Source organism: Benincasa hispida, chromosome 12 (genome assembly GCF_027475165.1).
Source record: "Benincasa hispida cultivar pf3 chromosome 12, pf3_genome.v1.1, whole genome shotgun sequence".
Taxonomy (NCBI): domain Eukaryota; kingdom Viridiplantae; phylum Streptophyta; class Magnoliopsida; order Cucurbitales; family Cucurbitaceae; genus Benincasa; species Benincasa hispida.
The window spans coordinates 43,125,321-43,150,385 of NC_143489.1; the positions used below are offsets into that span (position 1 = coordinate 43,125,321).

At 34.8% G+C, this 25,065-nt stretch overlaps 1 protein-coding gene across 1 annotated transcript; it reads left to right on the forward strand.

Annotated features, from left to right (window-relative positions):
- Nucleotides 1-3,379: 3,379 nt before the first annotated feature.
- Nucleotides 3,380-7,092, forward strand: LOC120093002 (nitrate reductase [NADH]). Its single transcript, XM_039051294.2, has 3 exons — nucleotides 3,380-4,942; nucleotides 5,031-5,171; nucleotides 5,369-7,092. Exons 1-3 carry the CDS (start codon nucleotides 3,895-3,897, stop codon nucleotides 6,937-6,939), a joined length of 2,760 nt encoding a protein of 919 aa, XP_038907222.1. The 5' UTR covers nucleotides 3,380-3,894; the 3' UTR covers nucleotides 6,940-7,092.
- Nucleotides 7,093-25,065: the final 17,973 nt, after the last annotated feature.

A 25,065-nucleotide genomic window follows, 5' to 3' on the forward strand; every position in this document is an offset into this window, starting at 1 on the left:
AATAAGCTTCAAATAGTGGTTTGATAAGTGTTCACATGCACTTTTGCTCCTTGGTTTTCTCAATCTAAGTCAAACTATTCTTTGTTCATGAGAGGAAAAGGAAAATATTTCGTTGTTTTGCTTGTCTATGTTGATGACATCATCATCATTGGTGCTTCAGCTAGTAAAATTAATACTCTCAAACTTCATCATGATGCTACTTTCAAACAAAAGACTTGGTTGTATTGCGATATTTTCTAGGACTTGAAATTGCTAGATCTTCTAAAAGCATTTCACTGTCTCAAAGGAATTATACTCTGCAGTTGTTAGAAAACCATGGTTTATTGGCTTGTAAACCAACTTCTTTACATTTAGATCCACACCTTAAGTTGCAATCAGATGTTGGACTTCTATTGTTGATCATACTGAATATAGAAGACTAATTGGAAGGATATTATATCTCACCATCTCTCAACTAAATATCACATTTGTAGTACACAAGCTTAGTCAATTTGTCTCAAAGCCTCGAAAATTCATTATGATATTGCTCTTTCCTTGTTACGATTTCTCAAGAATTCATTGAGGCAAGGAATTTTCCTTCAAGATTCATCCTGTAACAACCCGAGTTCAGGAGGGGTACATGAATGAACCAGTATCACATCTGAATGAGAGGGTCATGAGGACATGAAAGTATGATTAAGAAAGACTTAAAAAAATTGAAAGTTATTATCTATACCAACAAGGTGCACTTTCCTTTTCGGTGGCTCATAGGAACTCTAAAGTTAAGCATGCTTAGCATGAAACAATCTTTAAGATGCATGTGAGTGAGGACAAAGCATCCTGAAAGGACCCATGTTGATTTGTGGGGACAACTTTCACTTCTAAAAAGCAAGGTCGCAAGGAATGTGGGGGCCATTAGGGGCTGAATGTAGATTCTGAATCCTGCCTTCTCCCTCATTGATTTTTTGTGATAAAGATGCTACTTTCCATATAGCAACTAATTCCATATTTCATGAACTGACAAAACATATCGAACTAAATTGTCATTTTATTTGAGAACATGTTGTCAGAAATGTTATTAGATTGATGCCAATTAGATCTCATTTGTAGCTAGCTGACGTGTTCACAAAAGCAGTCCATGTTCCTATGTTTCGTTCCTTAATGTCCAAGATGGGAATCATTGATAAATCTTTTCCATCTTGAGGGGGTTTTTAGGGGTTATTTTATTGAGTTTGTTATTGTTTGTTAATTGGTTAATTCTCTTGTATCAATTGGCTATATATATCTCATTTGTCAAATAATAAAGTAGGCAAGCTTTATTAGATTTTACTTGCTTAATAAAAGGTGCGATTATTACCGTCCAACCATAGACACTAAAGGGAAACACTAACCATGTTACTCCAAAGGACCTTTTTAGCCAAGCCTTGTGTGAAATGAGCAGAAAAGGAAGAGTTTATAACGAGACGCTCCTCGTCTTCAAAATGGATTTGCACACAATATACCAATTTGGATTTTTGTTTTGATTTTGTACTTAATTTAATTACAACTTTTTACATTTTAGTTTCTAAGTTCTCCCTTTACTTGGTGACAAGATAAGCAAACATTGATTTTTGACAATAATATGTGAAAGGGGAGAATTGAACCTCTAACCTTGAGGTTAATAATATAAACATGATATCAATTAAGTTATGTTCATTTCTGACTATGAGATAAAGAAATATTATATTCTTATTGAATGAACTAATATTAGAAAATTATTGTGTGGTACAACTATTATTTATAACTTATAAACTTATTCGATATCATCATTGTCTATTCATACTCAATATAACATTCATGATTGAACTAACACCTTTTACACTATTGTATCATGTAGGCCTCATGTGGCATAATTGCCTAATATATCTCAAAGGAAGGAAACCACTTTATAAGTCTTTGTCCACTCCCTTTGTCTAAGATCGTAACTATATTGCTAACATGTTATGAATTTATACTATCAATTTCAAGGTCTAAGTTTGATCCCTACTTTACATATTTTTTTAAAAAATATAATGGAAATAAAATAAAAAAATAAATAACCGTAAATTTGTATTCCTTTGGATATTTATTTCGAAAATACTAAAATTCCGTCAAATATTTTGTCAAAGATTTCGTACTTAAATAATTAGATTTTAAAAAGCTACTTAACGAAACAGCTCAATTATATATATATATTAAAAAAAAGAAAAAAGAACCCTTAAGAAACTGCCCATTTATTTTATTGTTGGTAGAAAAACTAGTTGGCACATAGTAATGGCCAAAAAAGTGATTTTCAAAGATAAATATTTCAATAGTATTTTAAAGAATCATTTCACTTTTTAAATGGTTTGCTTTACGCTTTTTTTTTTCTTTTTCGTTTTTTTTTTAAGAACTTTACACTTTTTTTCTTCATTGAGAGAGAGACGTCTTAATAAAAGAAATGGAAGAAAATAATATTATCTTTTTAATTGGTATGTCAGCAAAAATATCTCGCTTGACACATTGAAGAAGATATTTTTAGAAATTAATTATGCATGGCTATAAGATAAGAAAAATTATTGTTAAATTTTAATTAACTCAACAAATCTCCATCAGTAATATATATATACATATACTTGTGTGTTTTTGCTTGCTAAGATCCCTACATATCTCTTTCTATTTTTACGTAGAAACATTCCCTTTCTCCTTCATATTTGATTTAATTTTAATTTTCAAACTTTTAGCATACAAGTACATGTTTACCGAAGAAAAATAGAATTAATAAATATAAAGTCACGCATCAAACCTCCTTTATTTAGAAGAAGATTAATCTCATGTTTAAAAGTGATTCTAAAATACTTAAAATCACTTTTTGTCATTTTCAAAATCATTCATACAATGCTTTAAATAATAATTCAAAATCAATTATAATAGTATGAAAAACTGTGTTTAAAAGTGTAAAATTAAATATTGAATTGATTTTTATAGATTAGAAGTATGCATCAAAGTAATTTTAAATACGACAAAAAATTTTTTTTTTAACCATTTCAAAATTACTTTCAAACATGCATTAAATTAATTCCTTTTATAATCCATTGTAAAAAGAAAACGAAAAGAATTACAATTCTTTTCCTCCAAAAACATAGAACAATTGCATTGTTTTTTTTAGGAATTCTAATAACATCTTGAATGAAGATTTGAACATTTAATCATTTAAACCATGTTAGAGTTGACATAAATGATTATAGTTGCATTACTAAAAACAGATAAAATGTTACACTATATATAGTTGACAAAAATGATTAAATATTTTTTTAAAAAAGTTTAACAACTCTATTTGAAGTCGTAACTTAAAAAAGTAGATTTATGGGTTAGTAAAAATTGTTGAAAGACAATACTAAGAATTAAGAATGGAGAGTTTAAAAGAAAATTGAAACTAAGAAGTGTTGGGGGAGATTTTTGTATTTTGTGATAATTAATAGTGCATGCAATTAAGAAGTGGGGGAGAAAGAAGGCATTTAAAATTAGGAAAAAAGAAAAGTTGTGAGAAAATAAAGATGTGGCGGATATTTTTGTTGATTTTAAGAGAAATGTTTGATTGCATCGTGTGGCTGAGACGTGTATGAACCCGACGGCTCACAGCAACCACAGGTTCTGACTTGTAAGTACTGCGTCTGGCTCGCCCTACGGCTACCCCAGTTTTAAAACGGCGTCATTTTGTACCAACGGCCATAGCTCATGGAAATTTCTTGCCGAATGGGTCCTGCCTCACATTTGGCTTTTTCTTCACACACGTCTCCTATATAATCTCACCTTCGCCTCTTTACTTTTCCCCACCTTCAAAACTTCAATTCAAATTACGACTGTGGTGGGGGAAAGTAATAGTATATTCATTTCTTTTTTCAACAAATCTCTCCCATGGCGGCTTCCGTCGACAACCGCCAATTTGGCTCTCTCCAGCCACCGCTTAATGGCGTCGTTCGCTCCTTCAAGTCCGGTCCTAACCACCGGTCCGACTCCCCCGTTCGTGGCTGCAACTTCCCCAATTCCAACATCGATTACAATAATAACAACGGCCGTCTTCTCAAAAGTTCCGTCAATATACAACAGGAAGAGGAGGAGGATTCGTGTAGTGAAGACGAGAATGATAACTACGAGTTTCGTGAGTTGATCCAGAAGGGAAACCGTGAACTGGAGCCGTCGATTGTGGACCCCAGAGATGAAGGGACGGCTGATAATTGGATCGAGCGGAACTCTTCCATGGTCCGTCTCACAGGGAAGCACCCCTTCAACTCGGAGCCACCTCTCAACCGTTTGATGCACCATGGGTTCATCACCCCGGTCCCACTCCACTACGTGCGTAACCACGGAGCTGTTCCTCAGGCCAAGTGGAGCGACTGGACCATCGAGGTCTGTGGGCTTGTTAAACGGCCCACTAAGTTCACCATGGACCAACTCGTGAATGAGTTCCGCTTCCGGGAGTTTCCAGCCACGCTAGTCTGCGCTGGAAACCGGCGGAAGGAGCAGAACATGGTGAAAAAAAGCATCGGGTTCAACTGGGGAGCGGCGGGTGTGTCCACGTCAGTATGGCGGGGGGTCCCGCTGCGTGACGTGTTGAAGCGATGTGGGATTATGAGCCGCAAGAAAGGTGCGCTGAATGTATGCTTTGAAGGGGCTGAGGACCTGCCAGGTGGCGGTGGGTCCAAATACGGGACCAGTATCAAGAAAGAGCTAGCTATGGATCCGGCTAGGGACATCATTTTAGCCTATATGCAAAACGGAGAGCAATTGGTACCGGACCACGGGTTTCCCGTGAGGATGATAATACCGGGATTCATCGGGGGTAGAATGGTCAAATGGCTCAAACGCATCATTGTTACAACCAAAGAATCCGAAAATTATTACCATTTCAAGGACAATAGAGTTTTGCCTTCCCATGTAGACGCTGAGCTGGCTAACGCCGAAGGTAAATAATTACTCTTTTACCTTAAAAACGGGGAAAATTCAAAATTTACTACCTTAATTAAAATTAAATGTTTAATTAATATATGCAGCATGGTGGTACAAGCCGGAGTATATAATCAACGAGTTGAACATAAACTCAGTCATAACCACCCCCTGCCATGAGGAGATTCTCCCTATCAACTCCTGGACCACTCAGAGGCCGTACACCTTGAGAGGCTATTCTTATTCCGGTGAGCCGCCGCTGTTTTTCTTTTTTTTAATATTTGACCCTACTAGTCCTAGGCACAGGCATATTTTAATTAAGGAATCTCTCATTTTGGGAATAACACTTTATTTTAATAAAAGCCTTTGTTTACTTTAGTGTTATTTAGGAAAGGTGATGTAGATCCAGTGAATATATGAGTAAAATGATTATTTTAATGTGTAGGTGGTGGGAAGAAGGTGACACGTGTGGAGGTAACAATGGACGGTGGAGAGACATGGCAAGTGTGCACGTTAGACCATCCGGAGAAGCCAAACAAATATGGAAAATACTGGTGCTGGTGTTTCTGGTCGTTGGAAGTGGAGGTCTTGGATTTGCTTGGCGCTAAGGAGATTGCAGTCCGGGCTTGGGATGAAACTCTCAACACCCAACCTGAGAAACTCATATGGAACCTCATGGGAATGATGAACAACTGTTGGTTCAGAGTGAAAACCAATGTATGCAAACCCCACAAGGGAGAAATCGGAATCATCTTCGAACACCCAACGGTTCCTGGCAACCAATCCGGAGGATGGATGGACAGAGAGAGACATCTAGAGATGTCCTCCGAATCGAACCAAACGCTAAAGAAGAGTGTGTCCACTCCATTCATGAACACCGCCTCCAACACCTACTCTTTATCCGAAGTCAAAAAGCACAACTCTCCTCAATCCGCTTGGATCATTGTCCACGGCCATGTTTATGATTGCACACGCTTCCTGAAAGACCACCCCGGCGGCTCCGATAGTATCCTAATCAACGCAGGTACCGACTGCACCGAAGAGTTCGACGCCATCCACTCCGACAAAGCCAAGAAAATGCTCGAGGATTACCGAATCGGAGAATTGATCACCACGGGCTACGCTTCCGACTCCTCCTCCAGCTCCCCCAACAACTCCACCCACGGGGCTTCCAATTTCTCCCACTTAGCCCCCATCAAGGAAGCCCCAATGTTGACGAGACGCGTGGCGCTGACACCTAACGAAAAAATCCCTTGCAAGCTGATTTCCAAAACCGCAATCTCACACGATGTTCGTGTCTTCAGATTCGAACTGCCCGGCGGTCTGGATCAGTCACTCGGGCTGCCCGTGGGTAAGCACATTTTCATATGCGCTAAAGTGGACGGAAAGCTATGCATGAGAGCCTACACGCCTTCTACCCCGATAGACCAGACAGGCTACTTCGAATTGGTGGTTAAAGTGTACTTCAAAAACGTGCACCCCAAGTTCCCCAACGGCGGGCTCATGTCGCAGTATTTGGACAATATGGAAGTGGGCTCGTCGGTGGAGATTAAGGGTCCATTAGGCCACATCGAGTACACAGGGCGCGGAAACTTCACGGTTCATGGGAAGCCCCGGTTCGCGAAGCGGCTTGCCATGCTGGCAGGTGGGACCGGAATAACCCCGATATATCAAGTGGTGCAAGCGATTTTGAAGGATCCGGAGGACGAGACGGAGATGTTTGTGGTGTATGCAAATCGGACGGAGGATGATATACTGCTGAGGGAGGAATTGGACACGTGGGCGAAGAAGAACGAGAGATTGAAAGTATGGTACGTGGTGCAAGAGAGTATTAGAGAAGGGTGGGAATACAGCACTGGGTTTATTACGGAGGATATTATGAGAAAGCATATTCCGGCAGCGGCGGAGGATACTTTGGCTTTGGTTTGTGGGCCGCCGCCGATGATTCAGTTTGCGGTACAGCCCAATTTGGAGAAGATGAATTACGACACCAAGAATTCGATGTTGGTGTTTTGAGTAGACAGCGACAGACAAACTATAATAATAATAATAATAAAATGTTTTTTTTTTTCTTCATTTTTTTTCTTCAATGGAAAATCGAAAATTGAAGAAAAAGACGTTGGATTCGTTTTGTAAAATAATGAATATATGTGAATATTAAGTTGTAAATACCGTTTTTTTTCCTCTCCCAATGTTCGAATTTCTTCATGCATAAGGGACGATAATTAAATTAAGAAGGTTATCGTCTTCCTTTCTCATGTATTATTTCAGATATTTTTTTATTTTATCATGTCATATATTTGAAATTACTTGGTTCATAGTGGGAAATATGTGGAGAATTTGGAAGGGGCGTTATTGGTGGGGGAAGGGAAAATGACGAAAATGTCAAATTCAAAACCAAATTGTCCACTTGGGGACGATCAACTTCAAGAGGACGAGAGATGTAAATTAAAAGAAAGAAACAAAAGCTTGTGACAGTGAAAGAAAACTTGTACATGTTTCCCATAATTCACTGCTCAAACATGAATTTCCGGAACTCGTGTTGTGGAATAGTCGTGTAAGAAAATTCTTAATATTCAAACATTTTCACGATTCTTTGGTAGAAATATCAATTTATATCAATATTCTTCTCATATATCTAAAATATTGATATAACTAACATTTTTGTAGTAATTCAACATGCATGATATCACAAGTTCTTGTAGTGATAATTAAGATATGAATTTTTTAGATAATATACTACACGTATTTAATAGTTTGTCTTCATATATTCAAAGCAAACTTAATATACATTATTTAAAAAAATTAATAAAATAAAATCCCCCATTACTACACAAGAGATTAATAAACACAGATTCTAAAAAGAATATTTTTTTGTTTTTTTGTGTATCTTAATTATGAATTCAAAATTTTAAAATACAGAATTATATTAGAAAATAAAAACAACAACAGATATAGTATTTGATGTTATAAACACAATGAGTTTTGTAAAATTAAAATACATATTATATATAATATATTATACATCATATGATATTACAAAAAAAAATTGAGTGTAAAACAAGTTTATATATTAATTAGTGATATTTTATATTGAACCTAATATTTAGTGATTAAAGTTTGATAGTTGTTATATTATGAAACAGATTTAAAAAAATGGTATAAATTGAAATTGAAATTTAAAAAGTTGATTAAGTTAAAATTTAAAAGTATTTTGAATTTGTTTGTTATAGAGCGGAAACAACATTCAATAGATTGAGTTAGGGTTAAGAATAGAGATGGGAAAGATGCATGAATGTATGTGTAGAGGGAGTACAATTCCCAAGATGAAAGGATAAATTGTGCATGTGATATAATTAGAGGAATGAAGAAGGAAGGTAGAAAGGTTAGCCGCGTCCGATGGTGAGAAGGGCAAATTGAAAGTGGCCCTATGTTGTTTGGGGAACTCAAAGGGCAATTAAAAACCTAGTTTCCTCCCCGCTCCAACCTTTTCCACAATCTCCGGACCCTACTTTCCTTTCCCCTTTTTTTTAACCTTTTTTTGTGGCCGCCACACGCATGGAATCCTTCTCATTTACATTCCACTTTACTATTTTTACTGTTTTACCCCTCATTCATTTCTTTTCTTTTCTTTTCTTTTTTTTTTTTTTTTTTTTTTTTTTTTTTATGCTCACCATTCACCCTCACCGCCACCCTATTCTACATTTTTCCTCCCTCCCTTTATTCAATTCTATATTTAATCAATTTTTTTCTTTTTTTTTTTTAAAAAAATTAAGAGGGTCGAATCTTATTAGTGAATCAAGTTCGATGAATTTTAGATGTTTATGTTAAACCACTAATTTTATGGATTTTTTTAGTTTAAATTTCGTTTTTATCTCTTGGCACTCGATATGTTTATTTTAGTTTTTTTAAACACTATTTATTTTAATTCTTCAATTTTAATAAAATAAATTTATATTTTAAAGCTTTTGTACCTTTCAAAAGTAATTGTTGGATAATGATTTCATTTTTTATTTTATACTATTAAGATTTAGGTATATTTCATTAGGGTGTTCTTCATCTTTTTTAAAGAAACTTTTGAATTATTCTATTTTTTTTTTAAAAAAAAATCATCGATAAAACATTATTTCAATAGATATATTACTAATGGAAGGAGATCTGAAGCGTGGAGCACACCCACAGAGAGATATACACCAAAATGCAAAAAAAAAAAAAAAAAAAAAAAAAAAAAAAATGAACCAACCAACAATACAAATACAGAATAGAGAGAAAAGATAAAAAAAAAATCACAGATGAAGATGCCGATTCACGAAAAGATCCCGAACCACAAAACACGAACGACAGAAAGAAGAATGGAGAACTCAAGCCACAAATGTACCAAACTGATCAAACGAACCAAACTCAAGCCACAACCTCGAGTGTGTTTGGATTAACTTCTCAAGTGTTTAATTTTGTAAATAAATTATTTTAGAAAAAAATTGATGTGTTTTATAACCACTCAAAATAACTTTTAAAATATTTTCAAAATATATTTTAAACTATTTTTGTCAAAAAAAGTTTAAATAAAAATGACTTTCTTGAAAAAATATTTTTTCTTTAGTCAATTCAAATGGACATCTAATCAAATCTAAAATACAAAAACTATTCTTCTTAGTTTTAAAAACTTAACTTGGATCCAAAACATTCCTAGATAATGGCTCTTAGACTTAAGAGTACTATTTGTATGCTAATTTTTCAAAAACTAAAAAAATATAAAAATAAAATATTATACCTTAATTTGATCAGTTAAAAAAAATATCACTTTGATACATAATATTTGCTTTTACCTGGTACTTGTCCTCAACATTTATAGTTTGATTACATGTTCATGGTCACACATTAAACATTATCTATTTGTTAAAAGAAAAATAAAGGCAACGTCCAAAACAATTATTTTCCTAGACTTCAGAGACTAAATTTAATTTTAGAGATCCAAAATGTTAATATTCTAATTTACTTTTAAAAAATTAAAATTTAATTTGACTCGCCCACTAACTAATAAACAAGAAAGGAAAAAAGGCAAGTGGAATTGAATTTTCTCTGGTAGAATGATATTTAGGTATAGAATAATTAATTAAGTCTAAATGAAATTAGTCCCACGTTGAATAGGTGTTTGTGGAAGGCAGCTAATGGACATTTTAACAAATGACAGCCATATATTAATTATTTTAAGGAAAAAAAAAAAAGCTTTTCACACCATTTTAGGATAATAATAATAATAATAACACCCAATTTGATAATAATATTGTTTGTTATAAAATAAAAACCATATTATAAATTTTGCACTTGATCCCTACAACATGGAAAATGACTCCAAAGACATTGGGTGGAACAAATTTGGCCTATTCATTGTCTGTCTTTGAATACATATTTATAATATTAATAAAAGTGAAGATGCCTCTTGTCACAGGGCAGGTCACAATATATAAGTATAGTCAATTTGCATTCTTCTTCATTTTTATTTTATCTATTTATTATAAAAAGTATATTGAAAAGTGAGAGAGGAATGTTTATTTTATTGTTTGGGTACAGAAAAATCTAAGATACTCTCCTCCTTTTCAACTTTCATTATAAAATTAAAAAAACAACAAAATAAATCTCCTCAAGAGCTTTCATAAAAAAGTGTATAGATGAACATCAAAATGGACTAACTTTTTACTTTATCATATTGTGGTGGTTATTGATAATTTTGTATTGTTGGCTATATACTTTAAAAGCTCTAAAATAAATATAAGCATTATGAAATCAAAACAACTACCATTGGGAAGTTTTCAAACATAATATAATCTTGTATCTCGATAATCATATAGGAACAACTTCCTTCAATAATTTTTCTTAGAGTGACAAATCATAGCCAAGATTGAGCCTCTTTAATTGTCCTTTGAAATTGATCGAATGACTATCTAATTATATAACCGTAGACTGACTATAAAATGAACAAGTAGACTTCTTTCTATGTTACACAACCCTACTCTTGGGCAAGCCTAATTTCACATAAATGTTAGCGAACTTACCTATTGATTTGGCAAGCCATCACATAAGGCAACATACATTAATTGTTTTGGATGGTATAACTTGTCCTGTTTAATATTATAATTAAGTAAAGGTTATGTAATTGGAAGTTTGGCTGTCGTGTTGTTGGGCCAAACGTGAGTGAAGTGTTAAATCAAAGAAAAGGAGCCTAGAAAAATGCATGGCCCTCGACACAACTTGCAAAAATATCACAAATACTTCCATTATTTGAACTCCCCATCACATTCATAATCTCTCATTATTATTTCCTTCTTTTATTCGTCCTTTTTTGAAACTTCATTTCAAATCAAGCATTGCTTCGTTGCCATTGGACACGTTTTTCCAATACTTGTTCATTTTGGACAGTTTTGAATTTCAGGACACAACTTTATTTTATGGACATAAATGAAAATATATGAGATATTTCCCATTGTGTTTTTAGTGGTGTTCGTGAAATTAACAAGCTTTCTTTTTCTTTGATTGACAACATAAAATTTTCACATATAAAAAAAATGTCAAAACTATTTATAAAAATAGAAAAAAAAATAAAAAAAACATTAATAGACTTCTATCAACGTTTCATATAGTATCAATAATTGATTTAAACTGGAATGATAAAATATATTACTATAGTTGACATTTTTTTTAGCTGTCAACTAATGTCAACTAACAGTGGTGTTAAATTTCTCAAACTATCAACTTTTTTGTTTTGGTTTACAATTAAAAAAAATAACAACTCGATGATAAACTACTTGCTAGTATTTTTTTAATTAATTTATTTTTGCTTTAGATTTGAGCCAATGGATTAAAGTAATTAAGTTTCAGTCATTTCTATAATGGAGTATAATTTTGCAATTTAAAAACAATAAGAAAACCAATTATAAGAATAGAACTTTGAATATTCAATGGTTCACGTTGTTGAAGCGTGGTACTAAAACACAAGTAGCTGTAGTGCCTTCGCTTTCTTCGTAGAACGAAAAAAAAGGCACTGAAAATGAACTTGCAGAAGGGGTTTAAACAATTAGAAAGATATTTATCTTAACATTATAAAAATATTTCTTTTACAGTTGTGATATGATTATAATTAATTAAGAAGTTTGTTAATTATTAATAATCAATTGAAGGGAAGGTGATGTAATCAATCTTAACCTTATTTCGTAATCATTTTGTTTGTTGCTCAAATGCACTTGAAAAATGCATTATTTATATTGTATTTAATATGTTTTTTTTGCTTAACATTATTAGATTTGATGTTGTTTGCTAGTGATCTTCAAGAATTGAGCAAAAGCATAAGATTTGGAGTTCAAGAGAGTGAAAATGGACAAAATTTGCCCAATAAAGTCAAAATGGGGCTAAGACTACTCCGAAATAAAAAAGAAAGAAGGTCATTTTGCCCAAATAGTGGCACCCGACGCTGCACAACACTACGTGCGACACCGCAACCGGAGAACATAGTTAGGGAGGGCCTTGCAATCTTTGTGAGAACGTTACAGCAGTGGGCAAGAGTGTCGCGATGCTAAAGAGGGCGCTACGACGCCGAAATAGTAAACGACATAAACCATAGAAAATTCACCATGACACCTTGACACTACTTTACAGTAGCCATGATGATGAAATATAGAGCTTTAGAGTGATCATTCTTATGTTTTATTATCAGAACCCAAGTAAATTTGAAAAAATCATCAATTATAACAAAGACATTGTTGGGAATGTCCTAAACTCGCAATTCATAAATGTTGTTAGCATATTCTATTTATCAATAAAATGTTGTTGAGTCTTTTAATCAATAAATTATTATTGATATTGCATCCTTTTATGAAAATCCAATAAACGAATCTATGGCTATAATATGAATACTTTAACTTTATGTGACTACATAAAAGTAGATCAAGTTTTAGTATGTAGCCAAAATGGTCTATAAGTATACGGATGAGATTGGGTACCTCATCCTGGTGACATTATTGGATGCAACCCATTTTGTTTACTGATACAAATGATGTGATTCAAAAATCATTCATGTAGAGACATGTAAGTGGGGGATCCTGTGCAATGAGTTTGCATAAGACGGATCTCGAAATAGTCACTTTTCTTTATAACAACTGTTTACTGTTAAAACTGACTATCTCAAACTCAATGACCTAGGGTAACTCGATATTAATCCCGAGCTAACTATGAACTCCTGTTTATTTGAGATTATCCTTTGATCTGTATAGGTGTGAGTAGTCCAACAACACTGCTCAATAAGCCTTCCATTTTGGGGATAAGATGACAAAGGTCTATCGCATAGACGATACCCAATCGTTTAGAAAAAGCTCCACGATCGTTTAGCTAATGGCTAGTTGAGTGAACTGTCATGTTGTGTCATTCCATGATCATTTAGTCTCTCTATAGCTGTCGTTTAGTGAATCTAATCCACTTGACAGCCAACCGTGAGTGAATTCCGAGAATGGAAACTCTCTTTCAACAACTACTAAATTTAGGAAAACAGTTTTCCTTTTATCTCACAATTACCATGAAACCACCAATAACCTCCCACTCAATTGGTTATTAGAGAAAAATATATGATTATCCAATAATCAATATTATTATAAATATAGTATGATAACCATTATAAATATAGTATGGTAAGTTTAAAGAGTATAAGGTTAAGAACCAATTAGGTAAAAAGATTAAAACACTTCGATTGGATCGAGGGTGGTGAGTATATGGACACAAAATTCCAGAACTATTTGATAGAACATGGAATTCAGTCTCAACTCACAGCCCCTGACACACCCCAGCAGAATGTTGTGGCAGAGAGGAGAAACAGAACCTTGTTGGACATGGTTCGTTCCTTGATGAGTTACACTCAATTACCAAATTCTTTTTGGGAACACGCAGTTGAGACTGCAGTGTATGTTTTGAGCATAGTTCCCTCAAAAAGAGTTTCTGAAATGCCTTATGAGCTTTGGATGGGACGTAAAGGAAATTTATGTCACTTCAGGATTTGGGTTGTCTAGCACATGTGTTGGTGCAGAATCCTAAAAAGCTGGAACACCGTTCAAAAGTATGTCTATTTGTAGGCTACTCAAAAGAAACAAAAGGTGGTATCTTTTATGATCATCAGAAAGATAAAGTATTTGTATCGACAAATGCAACCTTCCTGGAGGAAGATTATATAAAGAATCATCAACCTCACACTAAGCTAGTAATAGAAGAAATATCCAGAGAAACGACAAATGTATCAACAAGAGTTGTTGATCGAGCAGGTTCTTCAATAAGAGTTGTTGATAGAGCAGATTCGTCAACAAGAGTTGTTGATGAAACTGATACTTCACATCTTTCTCAAGAGTTGAGAATTCCTCGTCGTAGTGGGAGGGTTGTGCAACAGCCTGACTAGTACATGGGTTTAACTGAAATTCAAGTCATCATACCAGATGATGGTTTAGAGGATCTATTGTCTTTTAATCAAGCAATGAAAGATGTGGACAAAGACCAATGGATTAAAGCCATGGACTTTGAAATGGAATGTATGTATTTCAATTATGTCTGGGATCTTGTAGATCAACCGGAAGGGGTAAAACCCATCGGTTGCAAGTGGATCTACAAGAGAAAATGAGACCAAGCTGGTAAGGTACAGATCTCAAAGCTAGACTTGTGGCAAAAGGGTTTACCCAAAGAGAGGGTTTAGATTTTGAAGAAACCTTCTCTCCAGTTGCCATGATAAAGTCTATTAGAATACTCTTGTCCATAGCCACATTTTATGATTATGAAATATGATAAATGGATGTCAAGATAGCTTTTCTGAATGGCTATCTTGAAGAGAGTATCTATATGTCTCAACCAGAAGGGTTTATATAGCAGGGTCAAGAGCAAAAAGTTTGCAAGCTTAATCGATCCATTTATGGATTAAAACAAGCTTCTAAATCCTGGAATATGAGGTTTGACGCTGCGATCAAATCTTATGATTTTGAACAAAATATTGACAAACCTTGTCTACAAGAAAATCGTCAACAAAACTGTCACTTTTTTGGTATTATATGTTGATGATATTCTACTCATTGGGAATGAGGTAGAATATCTAGTTGACGTTAAGAGATGACTGGCTTCACAATTCCAAATGAAAGTTTTTGGAGAAGCACAATATGTTCTTGGAATCCAAATAATTCAAAATCGCAAGAACATAACATTGACATTATCTCAAGCATCTTATATAGACAAGATATTATCTAGATATAAAATGCAAAATTCCAAGAAAGGATCTTTACCTTTCAGGCATGGAATTCACTTGTCTAAGGAGCAGAGTCCTAAGACACCTCAAGAGGTTGAGAAGATGAATCGAATTCCATATGCATCTATAGTTGGAGTTTGATGTATGCAATGTTGTGTACTCGTCCCGACATAGAACTTGGAGCTTATTTAGGTTCTGATACTGATCCCACTACTCTCCAAAAAAGGAAGATGTTTAAAGACAGTAAATATGATTTATTGGTCTTAAAGACGTGTTTGGTAGAGAATGATGATTCTGCCTGGATCCTTGATTCAGGTGCTACTAATCACGTTAGTTACTCTTACCAAGGATTCAATTCGTAGAAAACGTTGCCACAGGGAGAGATGACTCTTCGATTCGATACTGGTGAGGTTGTTTCAGCTGTTGCTATAGGCAGGCTGAAGTTATTTTTGGACAAGAAACGTTATTTGTTACTGGATAATGTTTTTGTAGTTTCTCATATTAAGAGGATCTTAATCTCAGTTTCTTGTTGTTGGGTTTTATGTCTTAAAAACTCACAGTTTGTAAAATGATAAACATTTTATATTATCAATATACTTGTTATTGATCTCATAAATTGTATGAAAGTCTAAATCCAATAAACTAAGACCCATGACTATTGTATGAGTACTTAAACTTTATGTGGAGACATAAGAGTGGATCGGGTTCGAGTAAATAGTCAAAATGATCTATGGTACATGAATGAAATCTAAACTACAAATAAATAGTTCCCATGAGTCATAAACGGGTGTTACATTCTAATCCAATATGGTCCAAAGAGAAATAAGCACACTATAACTTCTCAAACATGAATTTCCATATCATTAGAGTCACTTGAAAACACTTAGAAACTGTGCTTAAAACTGCAAGCATTCAAAAATGCACTTACTAGGAACAATTTTTATGTGAATTTCTTGCTGTTGCAAGAAATCCATCTCCTCCCCACCCCTTCCAAACACCTAAAAAACACACAAACAATACCATTAAAAGTATATGGTAGAGGAAGAGATTGAGAGAATACAAATGTGATGCAACTTCAATCAACATGAAGGCTTGAATTGTTATTGCATGTTATCCATTAGAATCTTTTATTAAAGTTGGCTCCCCTTCCATAAACCGAAATGTAACCATGAGAAAAAAAAAAAAAAAACCTACACCACCAATGAAGAAAATGATATTGCTTCTTCAAATGCCACCAAAAAAGATTAAAACAGCAAACAGAACAAGCAAATGGATAAGAAAAGACATAAGATCAGAGTCTACACAACAAGACATTTGCATAAATACCTATTTCCCCTTCTGTGTTTACATATATCCAAAGAGCTAACTAAGAATGGTTATAATATAAAAATATATAAGCTAGCAAAATGAGATTCAGATAAGAACAAGTTTGAATTGAAAAACTAGCAGAAAAATTTAGTAAACAACAGAAGAAATAACAGAAGATACAAACTGAGTAGCAGTTGAAAAACAAAGACGTAAAGTCCAAAATTCTTGTAGTGTTTAATCTTGTATGCATATTATTTTGTTTCAACTAAGTATAATATATATTCTATCGCTAAAATTCTCGACACTTACATATTATACAATGCATGTATAAGAACCACACAATGGAGAGATTAGCTTAGAGACTCTAAAAAAACACAATCGGTATAATTCTAAAGTTATTGGCCCTTTAACGTACTACCAAACTTCTCCTGAACTGTGACTTTCTGCAAAGACAAATTAACAACTAAAGCAGGGCCTTCATAAAGTGCAATAAGAAAAATATACAAGAACGTCCCAAAAGTTTTGATTATCCACCACATCATTACCAAGATCCGAACTACGAAAAACTATGGCCAACAAGATCAAGACTATATAGGAAAAAGTTAAATATTTTGAACACCCCTTAGAAAAAGAACATGGGCATAGAACAATCTTGTACTACAGATTGATACAGTTATAATTAAATGTATGTTATTTATAAAAGTAATAATGAATCAAGTTCAAATGTTTTGGATGACAAGAGTTGTAACCCAATAGAGTAAACAACAAGGTCTGCAAACATGTGAAGAAAAGCCATAAAGAAAAACCAAAAAGTAAACTTTTCCACCCTCAATGGCGTAGCAGAATCTTTGAAGTCATTTTAACCAAATATCACCTACTCTATAAAAAAAAAAATCATGAAAGTGTTACAAAAAGTTAAAATTTTACTTTCCATTCTCTCAATAGCCAAACAAGCTAAGAAACATGAAGATTGTAAAATAAAGCTATACACAAAAACAAACTTGTGAATTAACATGTATATCATAAGTTGTTGTAAGGTACATTCAAGCATTTTAAGGGAGAAAAATAACAAACAATATGTAGAGAATTATATCCATTGACTCTTAAAATAATTGCACATAACAACAAATACAAAAGCACATGTAACTAAAAGGACACTAGGAATTAATGGCATCAGTTATACATGAAGCATATCTAGATACAAGTATTTATAAGTAGGGGTGTTCAAAAAATCCGGTAAACTAACCAACCCAAACCGCAAGGGTTGGGTTGGGTTAGATTTTATTTTGGATTGGGTTGGGTTAAAAATGTTAAAAAATATTAAATTCGGGTTGGGTCTCGGATTACCCCATTTTAGGGTTGGGTCAACTCGACCTGACCCGATATATATATATATATATATATAAACTTTACCCTTTAGTTTAACCTAGCTAAGCAGCCCCTTCCTTCCCCCTCGAATGAATTTGCAATTTTAGTCATTCACATCAGCATTCCTCCATCAATCTCTATCGATCAGCATCATGTCTTCACTGATCCGCATTAGATCTTTACTAGCCACCTTCCTCGTTCAGTTTCACGCTCGCTCACCATGGTCTCCCTCTCCATCTCCATCTCGTCTCTTACAACCTTCCTCTCACTCAGAATTTTTCTAACTTCAACTCATTAGTGCTTTATCTCATTTGATTCCTCTCAAGAAGAAAGCTTCTTTTGATAAGGTCCATAATTACTAATTGCCTTCTTCTTCTTTAATTTTCTCCCAATTTTCGTTTCATCGAATTTCTTATTTATTTTAAGCTCTAATTTTAGTGATTTTGAGTTCTTTGGTTTTGATTCTATTCTGATTATGTGTTTTTTGTTGTTGATTTTTTTTCAATCTCGCGATATCTCACCCAGTCTCTCGATCTATAGCAACAAAAATTAGATCCAATTGAGAGGAGAGGAAGGGGAAACAAAGAAAAGAAAAAATGGGTCAACCCAATGATCCAACCCGACCCAACCCGAAAAAATTGGGTTGGGTTGGGTTGGGTTGACCCTTAAAATGGAACCGATAGAGTTGATTGTAAGGCCAACCCAAATTTTCGGGTTGGTCCGAAAAACTACCCTAACCCAGCTCAACCCAGACTATGTACACCCTTTATATAAGATCATTTTTTTTTACCACTCAATCCTTACATGAACTCCTCCCAAAACCACAAAAGAATGTATACTTTCCCCTCCAATAAGCAAACATACCAAGAGCTTATCAATATTACACAACACAAATAATAATAAATAAACAACTATCAAAGCCAAAAACTAGCATTGATAGTATTAGAAACAAGTGATGTGTGCCCTAAATATTTTAACACCCCAATTTCAGCACCTTCGAATTGATTCAATGGTGCAAGGGTTGTGATTGTGAATCATATTCTATGGATGAATTTTTTATATCCTCTATCCAGAACCTCCCTATACTCGTTCGAGCTATATCATATGAGAGTGTATGAACAAACAAATATAAGTTGTGTTAATATAAGCAATTTATAAATAACGAAAGAAATGAACTCAACCCATAAATAACTACCATAGTTGGACAATCGTCATTGTAATGATCTCAAATTTCAATTCTAAATTAAGGAACATTACCATATTTTAACCTACAACTAACTTTATAACTCTTATGTTTTAAAAAATTTCGGCAACAAAGAATGCCTAAGAAGTTCCACTACCATAAACCACTCAATAAAAGTCATAAACAACTAAGCTTGAAGAGGACAAAAAGAGCTTGCAAGAGAATGGTTTTGTATTACTAAGAGAACAAATAGAGATAAGTGTAGAGTGTAAAATTTTACACTGCTAACTAAGAATTGCTAATCCAGACCAAACTTCACTGGCTAAAACACATCATCAGCATGTGATCTTAAGAAAATTAATAGTTACCTTCCCATTGTTCCTCTAGAACTACTTCATGCTTATAAACTGGTTGTGCTGCCCATGCAAAGTATCCATCAACTATACGAAGTTGAAGATTAAAAATTTCATCTAAAGTAAATATGCTTAAAAACAAAGCTTCACCAGATAAATACTTTAACTAAACAAAGTCTGGCACATAAAAAACATGAATTTAAAGAAACCTGTGTACCACCTTCAGGAAACCTAAACTTATCTTTGTCTTTGGTAATCCAGTTATTCGTATGGTGGGCACATGAGCAGGCCACTGGTGCGAGGTCTTCTTTAACCTCCAACCGACTACAACCACCATTTTCCCCTCAATTTTCTATTGCTTTCCAATAATAATACTAGGTTTAATTTCTTCAAATTAGCAATTTCATTTCAGTTTTCGGTTTTCACATATATTACTTCAAATTAACCTCTAAACTAACTAACCTCAAGTTTTGAAGCTTTAAAAAACCACTCAAGAGCTCCAAATCAGCTTCAACAACTCAAGATCCTCTATCTTTACAGGATTTTGAGTTGACTTATGAAATTGATCGAAATTTTTAACTTCTCGAGCTCCAATCAATTCAGCAGCCCTCTCTTCTAGCTTGCTCGTTCTTCTGCAGTTTTACAAAAAATCTCATGATCTGCACGATTGAAATGAATACACCGCCTCAACAAGAAAGACAATAAAAAAAACCTACCTTACGATGTTAGCAGTGCTGGAGGTGGACGGATTGAGTTTGATTGCATTAGATGTATATGTGAAGTTGAATGAAAAAGGTGAAGAGGGAAATTAGGGCAAAGAAGATGAGGGAATGGATGAAAATGGAGGCGTTGCTGGTTTGGAAGTTGCCGAACTGGACAAATTGGTTGTGGTCGAGTAAGGTGTCAACGACGGAGATAGAGAGGACGAGAGGATGTTCGTTCGCGTGGGTTGTGGGTGAGTGAAAATGTGAGAATGAGAGGAAAAAGAAAATAAGGGGAGAGTGAAGAGGGAAATGAAAAAAAAAATGGAGGGAAATAGAAAGTATGAGGAAAAATGAAGTGGATCTTTAATGTCGGTTTAAAACCAACATCAAAGATCCACTTTTTTTAAAAAGACAAAACCAACATTATACATCTGGTTTCACTTTTTACAACCGATATTAAAGCCCAAAATTCTTGTAGTGTTCCAAAAAGATATATTTTCAGCACTGTTAATCTTCCAAGAAATATTAGCATCAAAGCACTCAATGCCTTTTACAATGGAGTGCGAAGGAGATTTCAAGCTGTTGTGTTTACCGACAATAGAAATTTCACCATTGTACGTATGCATGTATTTGGATAAGATCATTCTCTTCCAAAGCGGGCTGTTTTTATTGTGGAAGCACCAAAGCCATTTGCAAAGCAAGGCAAAGTTTGTGTCCTCCATGTTGTAAATTCCATGCGCACCTTTTTCTTTTGGAGAGGTGATGGTTGACCACCTTATTAAGTGTGAGTTATGGCCTCCGTTGTTGTCTTTCCATAAAAAGTTTCTCCAATTCTTCTCAACATTTTTCTATACTGATTTAGGATCTTTAAAAATAGATACCATCAGAAGGCTTGTTCGTAGATTGTATGAGGGTGTGTCTTCTCCCCTTTGGAAATATAAGAGTACTCAACTTCTTTTGTAATTTTAAGACATATTTTCCTAAAAGGAAGTAGTATGAGGCTTACCAACGAATAGAGTTCCCAAATAACTGATTGGCAAGAACCGATGCTTTATACCCCATATAGGCACGAACCGATGCTTTATACCCCATATAGGCACATCTTCAGCATGATCATTATTCACATTAATGGCCAAGATGGTAGATTTCTCTAAATTTATGCTCAAGCCAAACTGCCAATTCAAATGCCTTAATAATGTTAAAAACATTCATCAAATAGGCATCATTATCTTTTACAAAAATTACTATGTCGTGCACAAAGAGAAGATGAGTGAGATGTCATTTCTCAAATAAAAAGACCCCTTTGATCTGCTCCTATTGTACAAATTTATGCAATAATCCGCTGATATAATCCATTGCAGTAACAAAAATAAAAGAGGGAAGCGGGTCACCTGATCATGCCTCTAGTAGGTTTGATGCATCCACGGGGCTTACCATTGATGGTATGGAATACTGCATGCTTGAAAAGCAGACTTGCATCCACATTCTCCACTTCAAAGGGTGGCCTTTCTATTTGACAATAAAGTCGTTATTGAGGCTATTCAATAAAAAAGTTATTGAATATGTGAATTGCACCTTTTAACCCTAAATCCAATAAATTAAGAACCCTTGACTAAGCATGAATACTTGAACTATATATAGCCAAAAGTGGATAAAAGTTTAGACATATAAGTGGATCAAGTTCGATTATATAGTCAAAATGGTCTATAGTATAGGGATAAGGTTGGGTATCTTAACCTGGGGACACTATGGCGCCACACCTTTCTTGGCCCAAAGGGGTTCTTATCATAGTTGGACTATGACATATTATTCATTAGAGAAATCAGTGGTACTTAAGAAGTTAGATTTAACTACAGTGAAAAAATGGTAATTTTGACCCAACTGTACTTACAAGTAATTTGTGAATGGTCATCACTGTTGATTGGACATATCTAATGGACAGAAATATATCTGTAGTGCGAAGAGTGCAGTTGTAGGCCTTTAGTGGAGTGATTGACAATTAATGAAAATTGATTAATTTAATTAAAAGTTTAATTAATTGATCAAGTACTATTGGAACTTCAAACTATAGGTCCATAAGGTCTCCTTTGTAGCTTAATTGGGTAATTGCGAATCAAATTAATTTTGGATTCATTTGAATTGTTCAAATTAATTTAGGAAATTAATTATATATGGTATAATTATTATAAATTAATTACATGATTTAATTAATATAATGTTTTTGTTACATTATCATATAAAGTTTATTTGAGAGGAAATAAATATTTGAATATGATTCAAACATTGATTATATAGATTAAATTCATATAATTAAATTTAATGTAAATTTGATTTATATTAAATACCATAAATTATTGAGAGAATTACGAATTATAGATTATATTGTACTTGATATAATATAAACTGTATATTATGTGTTATATTTGATATAACATATAGTTATATAATAAATTAGTTATTATATTATTATTTAAATTAAAATTTAGTTTAAATTTGAATTTAAATGGAAGGGAGGGAGTTATTAAATAACTTCCCTCTCCTATTTTCTCTCTTAACTTACATGTGGTTTGGGTGGAACTTCATCTTTTTCCCGGCCAAAAAATACACAGAAGGTCTGTGAATATGTTTTCGATCGATCTGCTACTGTTCGCACGAGATTTCAAGAGAAATTTATTTCGTGGAACTTGAACTTTGTATTTGTATTAATTTTGTGGAAAGTGAGTACAATCTCTAATACACAATATTTTAATGCTTGCGAAATAAACTATAAACTTTAAGCTAGTTGATCTTCTTGAACGATCGGCCTTTGGACTTGTTGATCTTCTTGGTTAATCGACCTTTGGGCTTGTTGATCTTCTTGGGTGATCAGCCTTTGGGCTTGTTGATCTTTTTGGATGATCAGCCTTTGGGCTTGATGATCTGGATGATTGGCCTTTGGGCTTGATGATCTTCTTGGATGAATGTCCTTGGGCTTGTTGATCTTCTTGGAGGATCGGCCTTTGGGCTTGTTGATCTTCTTGGATGATCGACTTTTGGCTTGATGATCTTCTAGGATGATCAGTCGTTGGGCTTGTTGATCTTCTTGGAGGATTAGTATTCAGCCTTTGGGCTTGTTGATCTTCTTGGATGATTAGTGTTCGCACGAGTCTTTCAGAGAAACTTGTTTCGTGGAGTTGAACTTAAGTTGGTGTTGATGTTGAAGTTGATTTGATGCGATGTGGTTCGATCTCTAATACTTGATCCTCTGATTCTCTCTCAGTTGAATACGTACACTTGATTTGAGGAAGCGAAGCACGTGATGATCGTGGAGTTGAAGTCTTGGAAGAATACTTGTATCTCTGAAGGACTTCAGTCTTTAAGGATCTTCTATCTTCTAAGAGTGCAACTTTAGGAGTCTTGGGAGTCTTCTTCTTGTTGATGAATTCTCTTTGGACTCTCTAAATGTAGAATTACTTGTATCTTCAAAGAACTTTAATCTTCAGAGTGTTTGTATCTTCAAAGGACTTCAGTCTTCAGGATGCTTGCATCTTCAAAGGACTCCAGTCTTCAGAATGCTTGTATCTTCGAAGGACTTCAATCTTCAAAGAGCCCATTTTCCTTTTGTAGCAGAAAATAAAAGGAATTAACTAAAAGTTAAATTCTAGGACAAGAGTAGGAAGATCCCTAAGTGATGAAAAGAATTTAAGTACTTTGGAAATAAACCATAACTAGTGGAGATGTGGCTAAGTATAACCATGTTGTGAAAATAACTAAGTGTTGGACTAGGTATTGTCATGCATTAACCATAAAATTGTGAGAGATTACTTGGGCAAATGGAGAGGTTGAAGTAGGGCTAAGAATAACGCATGCGGCAGCCGCTGCTCTTGGAGGTTAGATCAACGCATAGAGTTCGACGGTTGTGTTGGATGCGTTGGACACGAGGATATGCATCCATACGGCTGAAGGCATGCAGCTGAAAGAGATGTGTTGGAAGGTTGTGGTGGCGCGAGGGCAGGCGGTGTAAAGGGCATGCGGTGACGCGAGGGTATGCGATGACGTGGTACGAGGCATGCCCTGGAGGGTGGCATGCGGCGATAGAGGCGGACATGATGGTCGCGTTGGATGCGATGGATGCGATGGGCTATGCAGCCGATGGTTTACGGTAAAAGATATGTGTTGATACCATGCGACCGTCCTATGCATTGATACCATGCGACCGTCCTATGCATTGATGCCATGCGACCGTGCTATGCATTGGAAGTAGACGAAGGCATGCACGATGGATACGTTGGACACGGCGAATTTGCTAAGGCATAGGCCATACGATGGGAAGAGCTAGGATGGACGCATAGTGGTTTGCTCTTGCAATTGTTAAGGCTTACGGTGAAAAAGTAAGTGAGTTGGGTTGCGTTGTAGAAGATGCGATGATGTTGAGTTGAAAACCAAGTGGAGCCAAGGGTTGCTATGCGTTGATGGTATACTATGCATTGATGGCATACTATGCATTGATATCCGAGGCTAGTAGTATGCATTGAAAAGGGGTGTTGGTCATCATCCTAGTTGAACATATATTGAGTTGGATGAACGCATATGGAGGACGTCATCAGACATGTGGCTTGCTAAGAAGGAGTCTTAGGCCTTAAGAAAATGAGGTAGGTGCACGAGTAGACATGCAAAGTTAAGTCTCACGCGTTGGCTATGGGGGAGAAAGACACTTAAGGTTGCGTTGATAAAACGTTGTGTTGATGGTGTGAGGTGAAGACACCTCAAGCAGGAGGTGGAGAAGGCTGGAAGTTGGTAGATGCTAAGGAAAACACTTGGATATGGCCAAGGGAGGAGGTGTCGGAAAAAGAAGAGTGTTGAGTGCCTATAAAAAGGGGAGAATGCCTCACTTCGACCTACACATCAATTAAGTACTTAAAGATCACAAGGAGAGGGAAAAATAAGAGAAGGGAAAGTAAGTTTCGGTTGAAAGTGCAAGCAAAG